General features: G+C 42.6%; 1 protein-coding gene across 1 annotated transcript in view; it reads left to right on the top strand.

Moving 5' to 3' along the window:
* Positions 1–27373, top strand: part of LOC311041957 (complement C3-like) — a gene marked incomplete at both ends in the record, with an annotated part of 96015 nt that overhangs the window by 22159 nt on the left and 46483 nt on the right. The window contains 4 exons of the mRNA XM_084052446.1: positions 9749–9831; positions 10348–10545; positions 21229–21384; positions 24787–24913. Coding sequence (XP_083908572.1) covers positions 9749–9831; positions 10348–10545; positions 21229–21384; positions 24787–24913 — 564 coding nt within the window. The remainder of the gene's footprint in view (positions 1–9748; positions 9832–10347; positions 10546–21228; positions 21385–24786; positions 24914–27373) is intronic.

The raw sequence follows: 27373 nt of genomic DNA, 5'->3' as shown, positions 1-27373 counted from the left end.
CAAGTAGTTGGGGCCTGGATTTGAACTTGTGACCTTCTGTTTTACCAGTCCTGTTTAAATTTGGACCCTCGACCATCGTGCACGCACCCTTTGTTTACATCCGCGTCCTCGTCGTGGCGTTTACAGCACTAAACATATCAGCGTAAACAATAAGAACGATGGCACTGGATATACCCTGTTTTAAAAAACCTCTCGCACTTGATGTGTTAAAAGGTGAACATGCATTAATAAAGTCATGCTTTTTATTCAACAAATTACATTTGGACTGGATAAGCTGGGGTTTGAACCAGGAACCTTCAGAACCACAGACTTAAGATCGAGAGAAGGGAAGATGATATTTGCATATTTTTTTTATGAAGCCATGCCCTCATGGAGCCTTAATTGTACAAACTTCTCTTCAACTGGGGTTTTAGACAATGGTCCATAGATTGTGTGTAGAACATTTCACACAAATTGCTAAAAAAAATCCGGGAGAAAAACAGGTTTAAGTCATGAGTCAAGGCACAAGGCACATGTGTAAGCAAGTTTCATGGCTTCAGGCTAAACGAAGCATGACTTATGCCTGTTCAAGGTTTGCATTTTCAAACTATTACTATAGCGCCCCCTTTTGGCCAAATAGAGGAAGATTGGTTTCAGCACTATTTGGAATAACCCTCTACCATACTGCAATATTAATTGGCTCATAAAAGCTTATTTTTTCACTTAAATAAATCATAAATAAATAAATCTGTACAATTTTCTTTCGATATGAGTCAAAAGTTCATGTGTAGAAAGTTTTGTGCAGATTGCTAAAAAAAAAGGAGGAGAAAGATTTGAACAGTTTTTCATATAATTCAAAATGGTGGGAGATCTAAAGGTCCGAGGTCATAGGTCAAATTTACAAATTTGTTCCTCATGAGGAGACAGTTGTGTATAGAAGTTTTATTGCTGTCGTTCAAAGGGTTCATGAGCTATGCCTGTTCAAAGTTAGCATTTTCCAATCGATTTCTATAGCGCGACCCTTTGGCCAATGGTTGTGAGTTTCGTATCTTCGCCGTTTGGCATAGCCCTCTACCATATTGCTGCGTTTCGTAAAAAAACGACTGCACTGTTAACAAGAGAGGACCACAGCACATGTGCTTGGCCCCCCAATAGTAATAATACATATAGCTGCAAGCAGCAATAAGCGGTTTCGAGGGATAAGGCAGAGACAGGAAGAGGCAGGCAGAGAGAGAGAGAGAAGGACAGTTAGAACAGAAGGACAGTTAGGACAGTTACAACAGAAGGACAGTTAGGACAGTTAGAACAGAAGGACAGTTAGGACAGTTAGAACAGAAGGACAGTTAGGACAGAAGGACAGTTAGGACAGAAGGACAGTTAGAACAGAAGGACAGTTAGAACAGAAGGACAGTTAGGACAGAAGGACAGTTAGAACAGAAGGACAGTTAGAACAGAAGGACAGTTAGAACAGAAGGACAGTTAGGACAGAAGGACCGTTAGGACAGAAGGACAGTTAGAACAGAAGGACAGTTAGAACAGAAGGACAGTTAGAACAGAAGGACAGTTAGAACAGAAGGACAGCTAGGACAGAAGGACAGTTAGAACAGAAGGACAGTTAGAACAGAAGGACAGTTAGGACAGAAGTACATAATAGGACAGTTAGAACAGAAGGACAGTTAGAACAGAAGGACGGTTAGAACAGAAGGACAGTTAGAACAGAAGGACAGTTAGAACAGAAGGACAGTTAGGACAGTTAGAACAGAAGGACAGTTAGGACAGTTAGAACAGAAGGACAGTTAGGACAGTTAGAACAGAAGGACAGTTAGGACAGTTAGAACAGAAGGACAGTTAAAACAGAAGGACAAGCTCATACCGCGTCACACTGTATATCTATGTGGTTACTGTAGGTGTTGTATTAATAATTACATCTGCAAAGTAACAAGTAACTAAAGCTGTCATATGCTGTAATTGTAGTAGAGTAGAGTAGTAAAGTAAAAGTACCTAAAAATTGTACTGTGCATGTGACAGGTGTGATTGGTGATGAGTGAGAGCAGGTGAGAGGTGTGGATCCAATCCATGGGAATAGAGAAGAAGTGAACATGCATTAATTAACAAAGTCGTGATTTTTGTTCTGTAAATTATATTTGGACTGGTTAAATTGGGGTTTGAACCAGGGACCTACAGACTTGCGGGTAGACAGTGTAAAGGATAAGGATAATTCCTTTAACAGGTCCGTTCATGAAAGTCCTTGTGGTCTTGTTTCCAATGAGGGGCTGTGAGCAATTAGGGGTTAAGAGTCTAGCTCAGGGACAAATTTCATTTCATCGACACATTTGCTGGCCTGGCCTGGAATCGTACCTGTGGCAATCTGAGCCTTTGACTCCCTAGGCGGGTTCACTAACCACTCAGCTATGGCCGCAGTACTGGCTGAGCCATTGGATAGACAGAATTGGATTTCATATGTGGTCAGTTATCATACAGCATGGTCTTTGTCATGGTCCTTCAAACGTGTATAGAAAGTTTTAACAAAACATTCCACTCCATTGATCCATGGTAGAGGTCGTCGGGTTAGGCATGTAACCCGAAATACCCGGGATCCGACCCGTACCCGGCTCGGTCACGGGTCCATTCACAAGAAGTGACTCCGGGTCCGGGTCGGAGCCGGTACAGTCCGTCTCGGGTCTCGTTCGGTCACGGGTCCATTCACAATAAGTGACTCCGGATCCGGGTCGGAGCCGGTACAGTCCGTCTCGGGTCTCGGTTCTCAGACTGTGAAATGCACGGTTCCACTAATACCCGAGTTGACCCGGCGAGCGGGTTTCTCGGGGCTCAGACTGTGAAATGCACGGTTCCACTAATACCCGAGTGGACCCGGCGAGCGGTGGGTCTCGGGGCTCAGACTGTGAGATGGACGGTTCCATTAATACCCGAGTGGAGGGAGGGAGGTCGCTCAGAAGAAGACAGACTGGCAGTGACGCAGTCAATGACTGGCTGCTATTTATATTATCATATCACTACATAATGTTATATCATTGACCTAAATGGCGATATATTAACAAGGATAGGATGATTAAAACATATGTCTGTATTAGCCTTGATGATCGTCTTGATCTTGACCGAAGGCTCTGTCTGTAAATAACTTTGGACAGGTGGAAAACTTTAGTTAAACTTGCAGAGTGGCACATTACTTTACCTGAGTTACATCTTCTGATAGTTGTACTTGAATGTTGACATGAAATAATAATCCTGTTTAGTGTTTCACAACCACGAGCAAAGACTACAGCGCAATATTAACGGCGCTGATCATCGACACACACGTTGAAAGTCTAGGACAAAGATACCAAGGATTCGACAGTGACGTCACTATGCAACAAGGAAGTAGCGACGGACGCTATGCCATGTTGTTTTAAAAATAGCAAGGATTCTTCGGCGATCTGATATGACATCACCGACCAATCCTTGGACATATTTTACCCACTAATTTATATACACCAGTTATATCAAATATTGTCGATTAACGTAACGCTTTGGTTAATGGTTAAAATGGTAAAATAGTCGAGTTAATATCATAGCATGTTGTATATTACGGTATACTCTGCAAAGCACAATGGAAACTCCAAAGCCAATTATAATGTTAAACAACATTGAATGTGGTTTAACATTAGACATTTACGTGGATTATAGTTGGCAATGAAGAAGGATTACAAACATCTAGAACGTGGATTTATTTTTGTATAGCTGTCCAATGAGCATTGACTGGGATTATACATCACAACCACGGAGGCTACGTTAACATTTAGGTAAGAAAGTATGAAACAAATCTTATTTAACGCTGGACAACTTGTACTAATGACGTTGGCAAACTATTTTGCATTCGGGTTTTTCGGAGGCTCGGGTTATGTACGGGTTCGGCTCTTGTATGTCACGGTTCTATACGGGTCGGTTTCCGACAGCTCTCGGTGCTGTTCGGGTCCGGTTCTCAATTTCTAATAATGCCCCGGGTCCATTCGGTTTCGGGTATTTTTTTCGCGGGTCCATCCGGGTATCGGTCCTTCATATTGGACCATAGGCCGGGTCCATTCGGTTACGTTTTTTTTCCCCGCGGGTCCATTCGGGTATCGGTCCTTCATATTGGAAGATAGGCCGGGTCCATTCGGTTCCGGGTAAAATTTTCACGGGTCCATTTAGGTTCGGGTATTTATATTTGACCCGTGAAGACCTCTAATCCATGGCAGGTGTTTTTCTCTCACATTTTTAAAGCCTTTTCAACTGCAATAAAAAAATAAATCTTTGCCTGCGGGTGTCGCTGGTGAGGGATTTTGCCTGTCAATCATCGCCTCTGCTCCGCCCCCAACCAAAGGAAAGGATAGGGGAGGGGAGGGGTGAGGAGGAGAGTGGGCCGGATTAATCGGCAGTGAGGTCACTGCTGATGGGCCAAGCTCAGATTACTTTTCAGCCTAATATTCAGAAAACCACAGACCACAGAAAATCCACTGAATGTTCAAAGTTCCAATTTTTTGGGTGAAATTGAGGTCGTAAAACCCCCAAAAAACATAAAAAATAAAAAAAGTGAAAATGAATGTCATAGAACCTTTAAGCAACTTTGCACACACATCACAAGTGGCAAAAAATGTCATATTTGAATGGTCTAAAAAAAGGGCGGGCCTAATGGCTCAATAGCACCCCCTACATAATTTCAACGTTGAAGCCCCACAATACGGTTTCACCTACATGCATGAAAATTGGTACACATCCGTATCATGTCCCAACTTGCAAAAAAGTCTCTTGGAGCCATGTCCTAAACCCAAAAGGAAGTCAGGCATTTTTTATTTATTGTGGGGTTTTAGCAAATGTTTTGCCATTTTCACGGGTCGTACTTACTCCAAAAGGAGGATGGTCAGAATCACCTCAAACTCGCTCAGCGTACACAAGAGACCTTAACGATGAAAACTTATCAAAAGCGTGAGTTTTCATAAAACGGCGTGACCGTGGCGAAGTGTCAAACTTCCTTGTTTCACCGCCAAACAGGAAGTGAAAATAGCCTACAAGGTCATGTTTTTCCTTTATGCCATATCCACCTGTTTCCTAGGCTGTGCGTTTTCCACTTCCTGTCGGATTTCATTGGATATCATTAGTCATCTGACCAGTTTCATTGGATTTCATTGGATCAAATCGACAGGAAGTGGAACACACACAGGAAGTAAAAAGCCTAGGAAACAGGTGAATAGACTTGTGGGTGATGTCATTGGACTCAGATCACAGTCCTTGTTCTTCATTGGTGTTACTTTGCTGTAAGTTTTGAATGGTTTGTCGTACAGACTTGTGAGTCTCGTCACTTGATTAGGTTGAGTCCTTGTCCTCCATTGGTTACTTAGCTCCACCCCCTCTTCTGATTGGTCGATATTTGATAGTTCCTATTTCTTGGTATAAGTTTTGAACGGTTTGTCGTGCATGACTCGCATCACATGATTTGGTTGAGAGTCTATGTCCTTCGTTGAAGTTACTTAGCCCCGCCCCCTATTCTGATTGGTCAATATTTCATAGTTTCTATGTTTTGCCATAACTTTGTCCTACAGAGTCATGAGTGGCCCGGTCATCGCTGCTTGCAGCTTTATTATTATTACTAATCGTGATAAATAATCAAATTTCAATATTATTGATCAAAATAATTGGGATAATTTTTTTGGTCATAATCGTGCAGCCTTAATAAATACTGTATATTGTGATTGATTGATTGATTGATTGATTGATGTACTTTATTTAGTAAGACATGAGAACAGTACATGACAGTACATAGCAGTACATGGAAGTACAAATTCACAATACAAGGTCTACTAAACTGGACAACTCAGTTAAGCACTTAGCTTGTTTAAAATGAGATCCCCATGCACACAAATCATGATGAACATATAAGAAATGAGATGATGAGCTATTGGTCTCTTTTCTGCTAGGTTGATGTTATGAACCCTGATAATACTCCTGCTTCTGATGTACCAGTGACAGTGACAGCAGGAAGTAAGACTTTGGACAGCACAACAGATTCTAACGGAAATGCCAAGGTTTCCATCAACACTGAAGAAACAGGTGGCACACAACTGCACATCACTGTAAGTCCCTGTAATTATGCAAGCTTGGGGGGCAAATAACTCAGTCCCTCAGTGAGCTCCATGGTAGGAGTCTGTGGGACTGGCATCCTCTGCCCCCCTCACGCCGTTTTTTCTGTAAATATGTCTGATGCTATTGGTGTTGTTACCGATATGATATGTTATGTATTGTATGTCCCGATTATGAATTGAGTACAATGGAGCACAATGGATACAAGAGCCCCCTGGGACTTTTTGTGTTTTCCTTTAAGCATAACGTTTGACTGTGCTACCTGTACTGTACCTATACCAAATTGTTATTAAAGTATTCAATCAACCAACCAACCAATAATTCAATACATTTTGATTCCTTGATTGAATACTGTATTAACAATTAACAGTGGTACGATTATAGGGCATATCAGTGGCTATATTCCGAAAATATATTTATAAATTGTGTTTAGCCTGGAACCAAGACATCCAGGCTCCTGGTGAATCATAACCATAAACATTTGATTCTGTGTAAAAAAAAAAAAATCACACCCTGTGTGAAGGAAGCGGTGCCTTTGGGGCGGGGCTTAACTCATTTCAGTTCATCCCTATTGGTCGTCTGAGTCCACTTACCAAATTTGTACTTGGTAGCATGCTGCAAACTGGAATAATGGCTGTTTAAAGCCAAGCCAATGGGCAGACAGAGGGGGCGGGGCTTGAGTAATTCCAGTTCGTCCCTATTGGTGGTTTTAGTCCATGTACACAATTTGTACTCCGTAGCATGCTGCGAACTTGAGTTATGGCTGTTTAAAGGCCAGCCAATGGGAAGACAGAGGGGGTGGGGCTTCAGCAATGCATGCTCGTCCCTATTGGTGGTCTAAGTCCACATACCAAATTTGGACTTGGTGGCATGCTGCAAACTGGAGTTATAGCTGTTTAAAATCCCGTGCTCATCCCGTGCTCATACGGACGGACGGACATAACATATGCTGGGGGTCCCTGGAACCCTGGGGCGGGGCTTCAGCAATTCATGCTCGTCCCTATTGGTGGTCTAAGTCCACATACCAAATGTGGACTTGGTGGCATGCTGCAAACTGGAGTTATAGCTGTTTAAAATCCCGTGCTCATCCAGTGCTCATACGGGCGGACGGACATAACATACGCTGGGGGTCCCTGGAACCCTGGGGCGGGGCTTCAGCAGTTAATGCTCGTCCCTATTGGTGGTCTAAGTCCACATACCAAAAGTGGACTTGGTGGCATGCTGCAAACTGGAGTTATAGCTGTTTAAAATCCCGTGCTCATCCCGTGCTCATACGGGCGGACGGACATAACATACGCTGGGGGTCCCTGGACCCCTCTTTGATAACTTGAGCAATTCATGCTCGTCCCTATTGGTGGTCTAAGTCGACATACCAAATGTGGACTTGGTGGCATGCTGCACACTGGAGTTATAGCTGTTTAAAATCCCGTGCTCATCCCGTGCTCATACGGGCGGACGGACATAACATACACGTGTGGCCAATGAGAGGAGAGATGGCATAGGCAATCTCCAAGTCCGTGTGTGTGTGTGTGTGTGTGTGTGTGTGTGTGTGTGTGTGTGTGTGTGTGTGTGTGTGTGTGTGTGTGTGTGTGTGTGTGTGTGTGCGTGCGTGTGTTTGTATGTGTTTCTTCTTTGCCGTGCTCATCCCGTGCTCATACGGACGGACGGACGCGGAGCGGTTGGCACCGCTAAAAAAAAGAAAACAAAAAAGAAACTGCTAAAAATAGGATTTATTATAATAGTATATGATATCATTAAATATTCAAATATTCTTTGACACAGAATCACTGTGTCATGATTGATGGTCATGATTCACCAGGAGCCTGGCTTGTTTCCAGGCTAGAAATAATTTATAAAAATATATTTGGAAATCTCTATCTGTGGAACGACAAAATGGCCACTGCTCCACAAGGACCTTACTGGGGAAAATTGGGTGTGTCGGTTATGAGCATCACTTCCTGTTTTTTAGTCATTCAATTAAGGATCAAATCAGTCAATAATAATGTGGGAACACAACCTGAAAGAAATCACAAATAATCTGTCTACTTCCCATACAACATCTCCCTCCAAAGCTGATTCATTAGCCTGTCTAGTAAATCAGAGAATTCTATTGGAGAGTTATGTCAATGAGGGGGCAGAAACAACGCTGGTCACCAGGTTCATGTAAACTCTAAATAGTAATTATATCTGTAAAGTTGCATGTAAATATTGGTTAATAATAATAATAATATAATAAATAATATAATAATATAATAATATATAATATATTTTTTGGCCTGTTTTCTAAAGTGTAGTTGCTTATTTGGGCTTGTTTCCTAATGTTATTTAAACTAGTTTGTTCCCGCATTTTTTCATGTCAAGGACCCCCAGAAATATTTTGTGCCAGGGACCCCCAAACAAGATTTGTATTTTTAAAAGGATCCCTGGCTATTAAGCCAAATATGTCTTAATACATTATAATTGCCCTCTATAACTAACATTGTAAATTAAAAACACCTTAAATATCTTATTGATTTTATAAATAGTTCATCTTTTACTCAAGGGGGACAACACCAGTCGTAAGTTGATGATGTAATTTGTCCATGTGTGGTCTAGCACTATGGAATGTATGGAATGCATGTGCTAATACAAATGTATTTAAAATGTTGTTCTGATGCTCACATGAGCATATTTGGCTTATTAGCCAGGGATCCTTTTAAAATGTTCAAAATATTTTGAAAATAGAAGATCTACAACCTCACAATGTGTCGCGATGCAATGCATCGTGGGCTTGTAGATCTGCTATTTTCAAATAGCCAATGTAAAGTGGTATAGCCTAGTAGTCACTTCTTCTAAGCGCAAGAGTCATTGATCATTCATTTGAATCAGCTGTGAGGTGGGAGATGTTGTAGGGTAAATAAATAGACTAATGTGAGCCTTTCTGATTTCAGTCAGGTTGTTTTCCCACATTATTATTGACTGACACGGATTACTCAAATTAATTGAATGACTGACAACCTTCCAGGATTATTGAAAGGCTAAAATGTAATTTAGATAGCATGTTATGTAGACAGATGCCAGGTTCATTTGTTGACATGGCATCTATAGTGTGTACACTGTACAGAGTATTGATTTTCAGATTTTTTTATTAGATTTTTTGTATATTATGCTGTTTAGACTGTTGATAGGTTTTTGGTTTACCTCTGATCCTAGATTACTATTTCTATGCATTGTTGTTGTTGTAAACACACAATCGCTCCGGATTAAGAGCGTCTGCTAAATGCCTACATTGTAAATTGTTAACACAAAAAGCCCTGAGGGCTTGTTTCCATTGTGGTCCTAATCAATCTGTGTGTGTGTGTGTGTGTGTGTGTGTGTGTGTGTGTGTGTGTGTGTGTGTGTGTGTGTGTGTGTGTGTGTGTGTGCGTGTGCGTGCGTGCGTGTCCATACGTGCGAATTAATCCCAGGCAAAGACTGCAGATCGTGACTTAACAGATGACAGGCAATCAAAAGCCACCATGACAGTCGCATCATACAGAAGCAGTTCCAAAAACTATCTTCACATAGGTAAAACTGTGACATGAAATCATGTATCACATGGTAACTAATATTTTGGTAGTTGTGGTGGCAGTAGTATATTTAGCCGTATACATGTCCTAACTTGCTAATGTTGCAGGTGTGGAGAAACCTGGAAATGAAATTAAAGTCAACCTTCACTTCGGCGGGCCGGTTGTGGGGAACCGAGACATCACATATCTGGTGAGTTAAGTTCATGTGATGATGACACTGTTTAATGTAAGTGCATTAAGGCTACATGATATTGTGATCTGTCGGAAAGCCAATTACTTTTTCATTATGTCAGTGATGTGAAACTGCATACCAGGAGTTAGGTAGAGGAAAGAGCATTGTATAATATTCACAACAGATACTAATGATTGATGATGATGTTCCAAGGTTTTCGGGTAGGGAGTTATTTTAAAACATTTATAATTAGAGAGAGAGATTTTCAGTGCACCTCACATAGTGTAATTGACAGTGAAAGCGCTAGGCTTAGACAACATGTTTGACAAAAGCAGAGACACAATAAAACGCATGTAAGTTGTTAACCGAACATTCACCAGAGAAACAAGTTATCAGTTCAAGACCCCTTTCCTCTCTCCAACTTGCTAGTGAGTTAACATCAGGAGTATTTTACATCATGTAATATCTACCATGCAAGTGCAGCTTGATTGGAGATGATTGGCCTCTAATGTGCAAATTCATTCGTGTTTTCAGATCCTGAGCAAAGGTAGGATTGTGGAGATGGAGAATTATCGTTTAAGGAGAGAAGCCCAGCGACTGATGATCGTCCAGGTGCCTGTCACCAAGGCCATGCTACCCACGTTCCGCATCATAGCCTATTACCACGTCAGCGATACTGAAGTGGTGTCAGACTCTGTCCTGGTGGATGTCAAGGACACCTGCATGGGTTCGGTGAGACACACACACACACACACACACACACACACACACACACACACACACACACACACACACACACACACACACACACAAAACGTACACACTAGTTAAGTTTCACACATTTAACATCTTTATTTGCGTTCACATTTAACAAGGAATTCTTGAACACAAACAGTAGTAGATGTATAAACTTGGAAAAACTCAACAAGTAATTCAGGATAAAGATCACAGGTGCAGGAAGAATCGCCTCCTCCATATATGGTGACTGCCAATTATCACAAGGCTATAGAGTTGGGCACTTGTGAGCCCAGGAAGAGTGCTCATAGGCAGTTAGAGAGAGTGGGGAAACACAGAGCATTAGGTGTATGTGAAAAGTAATACTTGTCTGTCGGATAGCAGCTTGGAGATTGGTTAAACTAGGATCCCAGGCATCACAGGCTGTTCACCTTTCCCCACTAGCTGTTAAAAAGCTACAAGCAAAGGTAAACCCTCTCCCTTCCACACTCCTCCACCACCCCTCTCTAGACACCCAGTAGACACTGTAGGTTCTGACAGTTCTACACTGTCCTCTCAGGCCCATAAGGGGCCAGATTGCTTCACTGGATCCCCACTGAGGACACCATCTTCCCTATACACCTGATGGCCAAGCTCAGTCCCCGAATCTGGAGCTTATCAAATCTGAAGAGGGGAGAGAGGTACAACCCAGGACTCCATGGACTTCCAGCCCCCCCCCCTCTTACCTAAGATCCTGCATTTTCAAACATAAATAGTAACAGTGAAAATAAATAACTGAAAATAATATGATGCATATCTTTGCATTTCCCAACATAGAACATTAGTAAAGAATATTAGTCAAATAGAACAGGACCTCTGTTTGCAGCAAGGCTCTTTAGATACACCTTCAGGAGGCTGCAATTGAAAAATGGCCCCTGTCCAAGTCCTAACCCAACCTACCCCCCTACCCCCCCCCCTCTCTCTTTCTTCTTTTGTACATATTTCTCACTCTTCATACCAGTAACCTGTAAACTGATTGTATGACATTCTATAGTAGTGTGTATATCTGTCTGTCTCTTATATGTCATCATGATTTGTTTGCGTGGGGAACCCATTTGAAACAAGCCCAGTGCTTTAATGAGTCTTCCAGTTTAGTAGACCTTGTATTGCGAATTTGTACTTCCATGTACTGTTGTTCTCATGTCTTACTAAATAAAGTACATCAATCAATCAATCAATCAATCAATCAATCTTCTGATCAATGATGTTGCAGCACAATTATATTTAAAATACTTTGACTAAAAGGTCTGTCCAAAAAAGTCCTTGCGGTCTTCTTTCCATTGAGGTCCTTGGTATTCAATTCATAGACATATATAGTAGCACCAAATAGTTCAAATATCAAAACAATAATACAGACAAAATATCACTATATGTACAAACACAAAATACAGGAAAAGTATTTGTTCAGCATGTTTCTAAAAACATGCATGTAAGCTAAATAGCACATAACTAAAAACCTTAGGTTAATATGAGCATCAAAACAATATTTTAAATATGTTTTTATTAGCACTTGCATTCCATACACTCCATAAGGCTGGACCACACCCATGGACAAATGACATCATCAACTTGCGATGGGCGTTGTCCCCCTTGAGAGTAAAAAATCAACTATTTCTAGAATAAATAGATTATGAATTTTAGTTATATAGGCAGGGGTGCAATGCTCAGTGGACGGGGTTGCACGCCGAGCAACCACTTATTTGGCCAGGGGGACGTGCAGGCACACGCATAGATTTAAAACTACTTTAAATTCACACTTCATCAAAGTTTACAAAGGCTCCCGACTCACGCCAGGTACATTAACATATAGTGGAGGAGCTTAACCCCATTTTTTTACATTATTGAAACGAAGCGGATAAAAGCGCCACATTTTTTATGAGGCTTCTTTAGGACCTACTGATGGATTCTAGCCTTGGGTAACAAACTTTATTTTGAAAAGTGTCCATACAATTATCCATATCAATATCCATAAAAAAAAACAGGCCGATTCACCTTTTGGCCTATAACTCTTAGCATCAAAAGTTATTTTGCTATTACTCCTACAAATTTGGTCCAAAACTCACACAAATCGGCACACACTCTTTGTCTTTGGTCATGTGATCAAGATTTATCAGTCAGATTTTTCATATTCCCTTCGGATTGGCTACGATTGGCTTCTGCAATTTGTGGGAGGGTCCGTTTGGCAAAAATGGCACAAATCATGAACAGAGCATCTTATCTGTCCCAAATGTTGATCATTGAGGGGCCACTAATAAACGCAGAGCCAATGCGATTTCACTTCCACCCATAGGGGTCGCAACAAATTCTACAAATGTCACTGTTTTTGCGTCTTGTGAGTCATGTGACAATGACCGTGCAACAGGCTTTTGATATTCCATAGTGTTTTCCTGTAATTGGCTTCAAAGAAAAAGCATTTGATGAGTATGCAGATGACGTTTTCATCCCTTTTATGTGCTGAAGCAGCTGCAGGAAACCAAGCGGTTGGATGTTGTATGAGACACATATATCCCAGATAGTTTGAAGGAGTCCACCCACGAAAAGAGAGGACAAGGTGTTCGCAGGAAAGTGTCAGGTCAGACAAAGCTACCAGGCAATTGGATGGATTTTCTTCGAGACCCAACAAACAAGAAGGAGCTGTTTGCCTTTTTGACTTCCAGGATTGAAAAGTTCAACTGGCCACCATCCAAAGCTGTGTATGTCACATCAGGGCAAGCTGTGTCGTCTTTTGGTTCCAGTAGTACCATGACCTGTTGCAATCATGAAGAGGCAGACACCAGGATTCTAGTTCATGTACGGCATGCACTGGAGCAAGGAGCAAAAACGATCCTAGTGCGTACTGTGGACACTGATGTCATAGTGATCCTTGCAGGATTGTTCCATGATTTAGTTTCGATTGAATCTTTGGCTGACATCTGGGTGGCTTTTGGTATGGGCAAAAAATACAGATTTTACCACATCAACATCATGTGTAAATCTCTGGGGGAGCCAAAATCTCGTGCTCTGCCTATGTTCCATGCATTGTCAGGTTGTGACACAACATCTGCTTTCCACAGTAAGGGCAAAAAGTCAGCTTGGCATGCCTGGCAAGCCTAAGATGATGTCACAGAGATTCTTGTCAGTCTGGCCAAACATCCCTTCCAGCTGCTGAATGTTGACAGTCAGCAGTTCCAGAAGCTTGAGAGACTGACAGTTATCCTGTATGACAAATCCAGTCCTTTGATCTCCATCAACCAGACTAGAAAAGATCTCTTCTGTCATGGGAATAGGTCGATGGAGAAACTGCCACCCACCCAAGATGCACTACTTCAGCATGTTAAGCGGGCAGTTTATCAAGCAGGTATCTGGGCGACCAGCCTACAAACAGAACAAGTTATTCCTTCCCCACATGAATATGGATGGACCAAGGAATCGGAGGCATGGGTGCCAGTTTGGATGACAATTGCAGAAGTCTCCAGAGCATGCAGAGAGCTGATCAAATGCTCTTGTAAAGGGGACTGTTCCACCTGCAAATGTGGCAAATCAAATTTGGACTGTTCACCACTTTGCAATTGCAAATGTTTGACTCACAAGACAATTTGTACTTAATTTGGTGCAAAAACAGTGATATCTGTAGAATGTGTTGCGCCCCCTATGGGTGGAAATTAAATAGCATTGGCTCTGTGTTTATTTGTGGCCCATCAATAATACGAATTTGGGCAGACAGGAGGCCGTGTTCATGATTTGTGCCATTTTTTTCCAAACGGACCCTCCCACAAATTTTAGAAGCCAATCGTAGCCAATCTGAGGGGAATATGAGAAATCGGACTGATACATCTACATCACATGACCAAAGACACAGTGTGTGCCGATTTGTGTGCATTTTGGATTTAATTTGTAAGAGTAATTATAAAATATGTGTTTTGAAGATAACGCCAAATGGCGTAAAATTTTGAAATCGGAAAAGGGGCGGGACCTATATGGGAAGTTGCGTTGTGATCCAAGGAGTCTAGGAAAAATATATTTTTGATGCTATGACCTACGGTTCAAGAGTTATAGGCCAAAAAGTGAATTGGCCTGTTTTTTTTAATGAATATTGATATGGTTAATTGTATGGATACTTTTCAAAATAAAGTTGGGTACCCAAGGCTAGAATCCATCAGTAGGTCCTAAAGAAGCCTCATAAAAAATTTGGCGCTTTTATCCGCTTCGTTTCGATTATCTTGTTAAGCTCTCCCACTAATAGGAATTAGCCTATATGCATATCAATTGCCCATTGTGTGACCTGTACTGTAGGTGTTAAGCGACGTGCGCGCCACGTCATTAAATTAGAGAGCAACCACTTCTCAAATGAGCATAGCATCACTGTATATAGGGTAATTGTAATGTATTAACACTAGCATGACTGGGGTTTCTTCATCCCACACACAGCCTGAAAAACGGTCTTTTTGATCCCCAAATCAAGCGATCCTATTGGTTACTGTCTCCCCTCTGTGCTCCAGACCAACTGACACCTTCTCACCCACACAGTGGGTGGTTCCATTGTCTTCTAAATAGCTATTAACATTCAATTGCACTCTGCTCAGTCAGTTAGCTCACACACATTATGTTGTTGTAGGCAGGCAGAAACATTATAAAATAGTAATTTAGTTGTAATGGTAACTGCAGATTCTGTATGTAAAATCTTTATAAAAAAGGGTTAGGGTTCACACAGAGTTGAAGCAGGGACCCCCTCTATATTGTATAAAATTGTGTTTCAGATTAAACCTTTTTGTTTACTTCGTCTGCTCTTTTTTCCCTCTACACCTATACCTCTTTGCCAAAAAATATTAATAATCAATAATTATAGCTTGTAGATTGGCTATTTTCACAATTTTAAATTGTTTTAAAATAATAATAAAAAAAGAACATACAAGGTTTCCATCCAACAGCGACAATATATAGCCTATATATGGTTCTGTATCAGTATATGAGTCAGTTTTAGCAGATTTCATTCTAATTGGATAATATGACTGCCTATGAATTTCATGGCCTGGATAGGTAAACCTGGCCTGGCGGAGATATGCCCTGTTGTGCGCAGCAGAACAAGAGGTGAAAGCAATGAACTTAAACGAGGACTGGCTGCGCAGCAAAAACGTCTCAAACTATGTCAAACGTTCTAGCTGCTGAAATAAACTTTCCATTTACATCATTGTTGACAAACGAAGAGAACATGGATGTTGTTTGCAAAAGGATTATTTCTTGTCCATTTGTTTGTGAGGTGAGGTCACAGCTTCTCTCTTCTTTTGTGTGAAAAAAGCGCACAAGTGAACACATCGTAGGCCTATGTTTCACACATGTGCTCAATTTATTTACAAGCCTAAAATAGTCCCTGCGTGACAAGGTCTATGCTTGTAGATCTGCTCTTTTTCGTTTTTCGCAGCTTCGCAGTGAAAAGGGAATGTTTGGGTTGCCATGTTTTGCGAGAGAAATAAGCAGTCAGGTCTATGAACATTTTACTACATGCGTTGTGTCTGTCTGTCTGAGTGTGTGCCCTGATAAAACAGTGAGGCATGAAGCAGTAGTGTGTATTTCTGTGTTGTATGTTTTATAACGTAATCATTTATATCTGCAAAGTAACTACCAACTCATTTTCAAATAATTAAAAGTATAGACAATTGCAAATACTCCAGTAAAGTAAAAGTAACAGAACAGAACTTTGGTTTGATTTCAACCAGTATTTAACTTTTTCATTAAATATTTTGAGATCAGTTTGTTTTTGAATGAAAACATTGCATTGTATTATGGGGTTTATAGCCGAGGCTAATTTGCAAACCCAGTCCCTGGTTAGACCACTGCAACCACCACCTCCTCCTCCCTCCTCGTCCCTCCTCCCTGACGACTTCGCCAACTTCTTTGACAAGAAGGTGAACGATATCCGATCCTCCTTCCCTCCTCCCCCGGCTGGTGCCCTGCGCACTACCCACACCTGTCTGCCTTCCACCCCTACCTCTCTATCTTCATCTACTCCTCTTCCCTCCCCCGCTCTATCCCACTTTTCTCCCCTAATGAGGTTCTTCTCCTTGTTACCTCTAGTCGCCCCACCTCATGGACCCGGTCCCAACCCCTCTGCTGCAGTCCACTGCACCTGAACTTCTTCCCTTCTTAACCCACCTTATTAACACCTCTCTGACGTCTGGCTATTTCCCTCTGCTTTCAAGACCGCCAGAGTCACCCCCCTCCTGAAGAAACCGACACTTGACCCCTCTGAGATCAAGAACTACAGACCGGTTTCCCTTCTATCCTTCCTATCTAAAACTCTCAAACGTGCTGTGTTCAAACAACTGTCCTCGTACCTCCACCAGAACAACCTCCTGGACTCCCACCAGTCTGGGTTCAAAGTGGGTCACTCAACCGAGACTGCCCTCCTGGCAGTGACGGAGTCGCTCCATACCGCTAGAGCGAACTCTCTCTCCTCCGTCCTGATACTCCTGGACCTGTCTGCAGCGTTTGACACAGTGAACCATCAGATCCTCCTCTCCACCCTTGAGGGGATGGGTGTCTCAGCCTGGCTCTGCACTCTCCCTGTTTGCATCCTACCTGACGGGTCGCTCCTGCCAGGTGATGCTGAGATGGTCTGTGTCAGAACCACACAGACTCACTACTGGGGTTCCCCATGGTTCGGTTCTGGGTCCTCTTCTTTTCTCTCTCTACACTACATCTCTTGGTGCTGTCATCCACTCCCATGGCTTTTCCTACCACTGCTATGCCGATGACACCCAGCTGATCCTCTCATTCCCCCCCTCTGACACCCAAGTGGAGGCACGCAGCTTGTCTGGCTGAGATCTCGGAGTGGATGTCGACGCACCACCTGAAGCTCAACCTGGACAAGACCGAGCTGATGTTCCTCACGGGGAAGGGCTGTCCGCACCGAGACATGGCCATCACCATTGATAATGCTGTGGTGACCTCGGACTGCGAAGAATCTGGGTGTGACCCTGCACGATCAACTGACGTTCTCGGCAAACATTGCATCAGTGACAAGGTCCTGCAGATTCCTCCTCTACAACATCAGGAGGATTCGCCCCTTCCTCACGGAGAAGGCAGCCCAGGTGCTCATCCAGGCTCTTGTCATCTCCCGCCTGGATTACTGCAAGTCCCTCCTTGCTGGTGCTCCGGCATCTGCCATCAGACCTATAGAGCTTGTTCAGAATGCTGCGGCTCGTCTGGTGTTCAACCGCCCCAAGTTCTCCCACACAACCATCCTTCTCCGTTCTCTACACTGGCTCCCCGTAGCGGCTCGCATCCAGTTCAAAACCCTGGTGCTAGCCTATAGGGCAGTGAAAGGAACAGCTCCTTCTTACCTCCGGCCTATGGTCGATGCCTACACCCCTGCGCGACCACTTTGGTCTGCCACCACTGGGCGACTGATTGCCTCATCACCCAAGGGTCCTTCTGGCCGATCCACACGGTCACGACTCTTTTCTGTTCTGGCCCCACAGTGGTGGAATGAACTTCCCACTGATGTTAGGACAGCAGAGTCACTGCCCATATTTCGCCGCAGGCTGAAAACCCACCTCTTCAGGAAACACTACCCTTCCTCTCTGCCTGGCCTACTTGTTGTTAACTAGTTGTACGAACGCTTGTTTTCTATTGTTGTATTGTTTATTGGATCTTGTTTAGTCCATACACTTATTTGTTTTAGCTTCTGCTCATTTGATTTTGCTATTTTGTCTCATCTGTTTAAGGAAATAGGTAGCTGATATATTGCACTTTTACCTTAGCGCTAGGTATACTCTTGGTTGCTTGTTTTTGGCAGAAAATGCACTTAAGACTTCTGGTGATGAGTAGTTTTCGTTCCCTACCTATGTTGAATACACTTATTGTAAGTCGCTTTGGATAAAAGCGTCTGCTAAGTGACTGTAATGTAATGCAATGTAGACCTAATAAAAAAAACATTTACAAAAGGACATGCATGAAGCTCTAATCTAAACAAGTACGAAAAAATAACATTCCAAAATTACATTCCTGAAAGCAGTGAATTCAACAAGTGTATCCCTTTTACTGGGTACAATGACTGCATTCGATGAGGGAGAATTTAATAATGAATGCATGAAGCTCTAATCTAAACAAGTATGAAAAGATATTTATATCTGCAAAGTAACTATAGTAACTAAAGTTTTCAAATAATTGTAGTGGAGTAAAAGTACAAGATTTGTCTCTGAGCTGTAGTGGAGTAGAAAATTATTACCATTATAATGTAATTATATATATAATTATAATAATAATAGAAAGACGTGGAAAAATAAGCCCAAAGTCGCTTATAATAAGCAGACATGGCAACATGTGTGGAGTATGTACATCCACACATGAGCGCATGCTAGCGTGAACTTGACGCCCGGAAGTCGGAAGTCCCGTCCACTCCCATGTTATAGGAAAAACCGGACTGGAACTTCCGGTTTTTAACTTAACATGAGAGTTGTAATGGCCTGACGAAAATAGAAGAAATTAAAACACTCCTAATTTCTACTACCCTCGATAGTTTCAGCAAAACCTATAAACCCTATGAATTTAAACCCAATAAGTGCCGTTGCACCCCAGATAGCGCGTGCCCCGCGCCGAGAAGTCTTCAGACCAAATGTAGCTGTGAAACTATTAACCTCTCTGCACTGAGAACACACTCTAAAATGCCTATTTCTATTTACAGTATAGTAACCTCTGTTGCATATTTTCTCACTCACCCAAGTGTCTGCTGATAAGATCAAACGGCTCGTATGAAGAAATCCTCTTAAAACTTCTCTCATAGAAAAGGGTTTTTATTTAACACTCAAGCTAATACAGGCTTTTAGCAAAAATACAAATATATGTATGAAAAAGTAGAATTTCTGATAAGACAGACAACAGACCCCTAAGCTCTATCTCCTCATTTCCTGAATCTAAGGTGCCTGGCACAGGCAGAAAAAATATCCCCAAATTCAACTTAATTCAACCAAGATACGGGCAATGCCATGAATTCTTGTTTGAATGTTAAATCTGAATAATATTCCTCAATTCCTGTGAACTGCACGGTCATTGACAAACACATCCCCAGACCAGATCTGGAAATAATCTATCATTTCCCATGCAATAAGGCTGCCTAAGATTAAGCGACCAAGCAATCGGTAATGCTAGGAGCTGACAAAATTCTCTGTTTATTCAACCAGATTATGGGCAATGCCAAGGTCCCAGTTGAATACAGCAGAATCCACTATCGCTCCCCGCAACCTCGTTGCAGTGTGGCCGCCAAAAGGAACTAATCAGAGAGAGCTAAAACGGGAGAAGTCCGCGCAAGGCTATGTCCGTTGCCCGGTTAAAAGGCACAAACAAGTGACACCTCACACAAGCTTCTCTACCAAACCCCCCCAGAACAGAGATATACAGCAGTATTTATACAATTTTGGCTCCATCCGACACACCAAATATGGGATCGCCTCCCTCCGGCTTAGATCATTTCAGTAGCTAAACCTTATATGGTGCTGGTTAGATTATTTCAATAGGAAAAACCTAATATGTTTTTTCCTTCTACCAGTTAAACATTTCAGCTGTTGCCATGGCCATTTAGGTCATGTGAGCGAAAAGTACAGTTTTTAGCAAGTCATTGCGAAAGAGGAAGTTGTGGCTGTGGTGTGACGGCTGGCATCAAGGAGCAGAGTTAGTGTCCACAGCAACAGTGAGTGGATTGTTCCAACGCCTACGTTGACGCCCCCCACGCTTGTTCCTCTTCTTCAGCAGAGCGCGTTGCTTGGCAAGGTCACCCAGCTGCCGCGGGGTCAACAAAGGCCGCGGAATGACAAGGCCATATCTTAGCCCAACCATGACAGAGTGGACGGGGCTAGCGTCGCGTAGTGTAGCGTTGCACGTCAGCGTACGCTCATGTGTGGATGCACCCAGTCTGCTCGTCTATCATCCAGCCGGGAAACGGAAATGCACCGGTTTCCTGTTTGGCCAGAAACTACCGCACCAGTTTCCTGTTTGGCCAGGAACTACCGCACCGGTTTCCTGTTTGGCCAGGAACTACCGCGCTAATAACAAAAAGGAATCTCATGTTGTTTTTAAGACATTATAGGATTTGAAGATGGAAAAACAACAGCAAAAGAAAACACAGCTCACGGTAACTAATGCTCCACTGACTAAGAGAAACGATCCACAGATAGTATAAAACAATTAAAAGAACGTTTTTTGAAACGCTTCCGTCTTCCGGTGAAAACAAATGGAATTCTGGGTAATGCAGGACTGCTCTGCTGAATTGCAATGACGGTAGTGACCAGCAGAGGTTGCTAAACATCGTTATTTTTGGACCTGCCTTGTATTGCTTTAAGGCATATAAGGATTTTTAGCTAGTGATCCTTCATTTTTTTTTTTTTCAGCATGGAAGACAGTGATGATATTAACTAAACATTGATTTTTGTATTCATGGTAACCATCATTTGTAACTTTCAACAGCAAAACAATCTAATAATGATAATAATAATAATAATAATAATAATAATAATAATAATAATAATAATAATAATAATAATAAAACTAAACAGTTATATATTTTTTTTAAATCAGATACTAACAAATGGCCAGCTTTCTAAATAGCCTACTGTACATCTCTCTCTCTTCATATCCTACCTACCATTTTCTATCTCCCTCTTGTTTTAGTTAAAGATAGAATTAGACACAACGGAGGCAGCTTATGAACCACAAGACAAGGTGAAACTGAAGGTGACAGGAGACCCAGGAGCGACGGTGGGGCTGGTAGCTGTGGATAAAGCTGTCTATGTCCTCAACAACAAACATCGTCTCACCCAGAAGAAGGTATGTGATTCATACTAGTGAGGCGGCATTGAGTGATAAAAGAGCCAAATGTAAGGGCGCTTCGGGGGCACAGTGGTAAAGTCACGGCCCACCACCACAGAGGTTATGGGATCGAATCCACTGTGTTGCATAGGGCTTTGTCGAGCGTCTACACAAACACAATTGGCACATGTTCGTGGGAGGGAAGCCGGGCGGGGAGGGTGATATTGGTCATTGCACGTACTCCTACGGGCTGGGGCGGCATCTGCAGCGGGTAGTAGGGATGGAGCTCGAAAACCGGGTACATTATATACCCGGGCATGAATTTATCGAGACCCGGTTTTCGATAAGCTTTAGGCTTGTCGAGCCTGTTATCGAGTGCAGCGGCCCATGACGTCATGTCTAAACTATCAAAACAAGAGGCGATCAAGAAATAAATCTAATCACCCACGCTGGCACAAACATGTTGGTCTAAAAGTGTATTGATAGCTGCAAGTTGTGCCAAACAGCGCTGTCCGTCCCTCAGTCTATCGTTGCCGAAAATGGCAGATCTACAAGCTCACAACGTGGTGCGAACAGACGCAGTGTGAGCTTGGAGATCGGCCATGTTTGGTGCGTGACACCGTCGTACGATGAAGTATACATTGCGCTTTTAAAGTGACAGTACACACATTAACCGTTTCTTCAATATTATTTTCCAAAAGTAAAAAGGTCACTTGCCTTCTGTCTGTTAGAAAAGTACTGTATTTGAAGGCCCTAGTAAAATGTAGTGCAAGTGATATATTTTGGTTAAAACAAAGAAAAAAGAATAGAAAAAATAACTATGCATTTTTTGTTTATAAAAAGTTGAAGAGACATGGAGATTTTATAGTAATTATTACAGTACTATTCATAATATAAAGCCATTTGACACTTATTGCACATTATATGAATGGTTGTTTTAATGATAGGCAAAAATATTTTTTACTTTTGTCATCTTCATTTAATTTTAGATAGTGGTCAGCCACAAACTCACTGTTACAGCTGGCCAAAAATAAAATACCGGTTCTGTTCAGAATCTTTCGCCTCACGTCTTTTTTCTTAATAATAGAAAAAGATCGATAGTGGGCTCGATAAAAGCTCGGTTCGATAAGCAGCCTCGATACGGTGCTCATTATCAATAAAAATTAACGAGCTCCATCCCTAGCGGGTAGTGTTGGGCGGGAGGAGTAGGACGAAGGCTCTATGTCCTCCTGGTGGGGGCTCCTCACTGGTAGGTGAGTCAGTAGGATACGACAGCAGTGACAACAATACATTGGGGAGAAAAAGGGGTAAATAATAATTGGCTACTCTAAATTTTGTAAAAAAAAAAAAATACAAATTGAGCCAAATTTGGCAGAAGTGATGACAGCCACGCTGGCATGAGGGAAAAAGTCGGGGGATATTAGCAGGGGGGAGTGGGGGGAATTTAACTAACTATAAGTACTAAACTCTGGATAAAGACCAGATTGTAAATGTTAAAGTCATTTTCAGACTTTATATTTAAGGGACATTAAAGCTTACTCTATTGTGAAAGTTAGAAGAACTACATGAAACATATTGCATTTCATAAATATACATCACTTAGTAATAAGGAAGTCAGAATAAATAAATAAAAATCCAACAACTTTGTTCCCCCATTTATTGGCTGCAGTAATCTGAAGTAATCTGATCCCTGGTCAGTCTATCATAGCAGCACTTGATTCTTGCAGCCCGAGCCCCCCTTCTTTCACACCAACAGCTAGTTTACAAAGAACAACCATGTGTTGTGTACAGTATACTATTAGCTTGTCTGAGTTGAGAGAGCAACTACTGTATAGCCAGTAACAGAATGGTCATTGCGGTGAGATTCAGTAACAGAACGGTCATTGCCGTGAGAGGCAAGCATGTAGCCAATACACAATGACGATTGCGCAACACAATGGGGAAAATACATAAATAAATAGACCAGTCGATCGCAATAGTGTCCCACCAATAGTGCGGAGACATTCAAGCCCTTCTGAAATGGGGTGTGCAATGGGAGTGGCCTATCATAAAAAGGTGCATAACTTCCAATAGTGGGTAATAGTAGCTAACCTATCGTTCATTTTGTGATAGAAGCTCCAAATTTGGCAAATGTGTTGATAGATATATTGGGAACAAATCTTTATGTTGGGGCATCGCAAATTTCAACATTTTCAAAATGGCCTCCAGGTCAGTCTATGACGTCAGTACTGTGACATCATATTGATGACATCAGGATACACCATATGGGGATTTGCAGATTGATCAATATTTTAGGACAACCACCAATCGGTTTGACTTCTCACTCAACACATCACTCCATTTGGTCCACTGTGATAGGCACAACGAGTTTGATGTTGAACGGCCGGGAGTTTCTTGAGATACAGGCACTAGCGTACGGTGGGTTCTAACGTGGACCGGCCCAGACCCCCCCCTCCCCCCCCGACTAAGGTTGAGACTAAGGGGGGTAGAATCTGGGGGGCGGGTGGAGGCTCGCGCAACGATGGCTGATAAGTGACAATCTATTGAGAATTACCATCAGCGTTAATGCAAGCGAGAGAAACGTGAATAAAACACAATATGCAAGTATATTTGGGAAGCGGCTTAGTTTGGGTTGAGTTGCTGGCTCGTCATAGCAGAGAGGTCTGTAGGCGCAACTGCGCCGCTGGAATCCGGGGAGCAGGGGCGCACTTATGGTGCTGCTGGACGCGGAGATGGTTGCTGGTGGTGGCGGGTCTGGCGTTGTGGTGGGCGCTGCTGGTTGTGGCCCCACTGGCCCCCCACCAGCAGCCGCTGGTGCCTGGCAAGAGAACCGGTTTGACGGGGAAACCGGTTTTTAATGGACACACATTAACAATTCGGCCGAATGCAAATAAGCCCGATTTGAAAACAAAGGCGAATTTCTGTGGTTGGCAACAACAGAATAGGGTGAGGGGTGCTAATGTTGTTATGTTGATTTTTTTTTTCTTTCCCCTGGGGGAGCAGAGTTTTATAGACCGGGCCATGGCCCCGTTGGCCTCTATGACGATACGCCCTTGGATACAGGGGGAAGGTTTAGGGTGGACAGACATGGACCGACTCACTCACAGGAATGCACACAGACACGCACACGCTCACACGCAGAGATTCACGTAACTTATAGATGGATTATAGCATGACAGTAACTGATCACAGGCTTTTACCTCAGCTTCTTGTTTTGAGGCTGAACACCAAATAACCATGAAATCTGTAGCAGAGTATCACACAAGACATCACAGCATCATAAAGGTGTGTAAACATAACTCTAACTGTTCTCTCTCTCCCTCTCTCTCTCTCTTCCCCCCCCCCACCCCCCTCTCTCTCTCTCTCTCTCTCTCTCTCTCTCTCTCTCTCTCTCTCTCTCTCTCTCTCTCTCTCTCTCAGGTGTGGGGTGTAATGGAGAGGTATGATACAGGCTGTACACCAGGTGGAGGCAGTGATAGTATGGGTGTGTTCTATGATGCTGGCCTGCTGTTTGTGACCAACAACGCTGCAACACTGTACAGAACAGGTAATGAGCAATCACTTCGTAGTCAATGTAGTTGCTGATTATTACAAGCTTTTTAAGCAAGGATTCATAACTGGGCTTAGACAAGAGGCATAATCAAACCGATTTTCATTTGGGACATTTTTTTTTAAGCATTCATGTCTGAAATAAGGTTGGGCGATTGGACGAATATATCGGCAGTCGGCGATTGGACGAGTCCAATCGTCGAATGTTTTTATTAGGTGATTTTTCGGACAATATTTGACATTTTATTTTGCAAAATGAATGTATCCTAATGGTCTGCCTCCTCGAGAATTAAACTCTTCAAATATAGCCAAATTAAATGCAGAGCGCAATACAAAGCGTGCACAAAATGTTAATCAATTTGGGCCATTCTAATAATGATTGATGATGATGAAGGCACACTCTTGTTGCGCTTATTTCTGACGACTAAACTCAGTCCCCTCCCTAGTAGGTAGGCTACTGAATGGAGTGGAGGAGAGCAGAGGAAAGAGGGAATAGCTTTTGCTTTCCAAGTTGTCTGTTTATCAGTATCGTTTGATGATAGCTGTTAAGCTGTATTTATATTTTTATATAAAAAACTAAATTGAAACTAAAGCTTCAGTTTCTGCAAATCCTCGCTGTGCATTTGCAAGCTTGATGACGCAGTAACGTGTCCCCCGGTCTCACAAGATCCCAGCACTTCATGATTCTTAACTTTTGCTGTCAAGTCTGGATATTAAAACTTTATGTTTATATCACCAGTCAATCAATGCGATTTGAAATGTGAATTCACTCGCGACCCGACGCGCACTGCAAGTCCCTTTAGTTACAGGGGATCAGGCTTCTCTGCTTCAACTTTTTGATCTCCTAGCGGCCCAGCCTGTGATCTTAGCTTAGTCCTAAATGAATATCCTATGGAAGTGATTTACAATTGATTTACAATTCTTTGTTGTCAAAACAAGTTTGGTCAGTGAGAGACTGACCAAACTTGGTGCATGGCAGCAGAAATACAGTCATGCCGTCTCATCTCGTTGATTTCATTGATCCGACACTGCACGTGTCACAGCTGAATGTATACTCCGTCGTACACCGCGCCGAAAATAGAAGATGTACAAGCTCACAATGCGTCATGTCCGCGACATGTTGTGAGATTGTAGATCTGCTATTTTTGACACGCGACACGCTGTACGGCGAAGTAGGCTATAACTGGAGCTTAAAGGACTGGGGAGCTGTTCTCACGTTATTGTTTTTCTAGCACGAATATATAGTTAATCTGCGATTTTTGGCTGGCGATGGCCAATAGGAATATTTTGGCATATTGCTCAACCTTAGTCTGAACATACAGTGGTCACCAACTGACTAGTCACCAGGGGCGATGTCTGGCTCCAAGGGGCCATATTTGGGGCCCCCTGGGGCCACAGGCACACTGCTGTTCCAATCTGCACCAAACTTGGCACAAACATTGTTCATGGGTCTGCAATGTGAATAGTGCCTCCAAAAATCTAAATTGCACACATATGGGGCATTACAGCAGTGTTACAGCAGAGTTTAACACTTCAAATGGCCTTACCTCAGTTACCTTTGCTCTGATAAGCACAAGGACTGGAAAGTCTAGTGATACTACGAGTCCACAGAGCTGCGCTGCTTGCAAATAAACTCTTCTCTCTCTCTTTCTCTCTGTATTTGAGCCGCCATCATCATTACACAGCCGTTTTTTGTTTGTTTGTTTGTTTGTTTTCTTTAGCAGTGATGTTTTTAGCTGCGTGTTGTGGTGTATTTTGCACAAGCGTGACAAAATAGTTGAAAGGAAGTAGAAAGGTCCAGACCAGTAATGTTCCTCAAGTCGATTTATTGGACAAAACAGAGTACAGGGCACTGGAGTCAGCCTTGCTGCTACATGGTGTGGCCGGAAAAGAACAGCAAGAAGAAGGGCCGGTTTCTTTGTCCTCACCGTATTTATATGCAAACTTCACATGTGTGTGTATGTACTTGCATACATTGCCTTTGTGTGTGTTGGATGTGCACGGAGCTAGGTGTGTGTGCTACATCTCTTCATGCAACGTCATGCAAATCGGTACACAGTATCTCTATAGTCATGTGATCAACACGGATCTGTCCGATTTCCCATATTCCATCCTCATTGGCTAAGGTTGGCTTCCAAAATTTGCAGGATTGGTCCGTTTTGAACAAAATGCCTCAAATCATGAACATTCCCACTTGGCCGAGGAAGAAAGGCCAACCTTTTCACATTGGTCTGTTATAGCGCCACCAGCAGGTCTAATTTAGCAAAACACGTTTTTGGAACAAAATGCCTCAAATCATGAATGCAGTGTCCGATTGCCGTGAACGACCTAAGAATAAATGGCACCCTTTCACATTGGCCTTTTATAGCAAGCATTTTAAAGTTGAGAAACGGGGCATGCCGGCTGCGGAGAGCAAGAGAAACATCTTTTACTGCAAATGAGAATGCGGTCAGAGTTG

The sequence above is a fragment of the Gymnoscopelus microlampas genome (genome assembly GCF_963454915.1).
Source record: "Gymnoscopelus microlampas genome assembly, chromosome: 3".
Taxonomy (NCBI): domain Eukaryota; kingdom Metazoa; phylum Chordata; class Actinopteri; order Myctophiformes; family Myctophidae; genus Gymnoscopelus; species Gymnoscopelus microlampas.
This window is presented reverse-complemented; position numbering and strand designations above follow the sequence as displayed.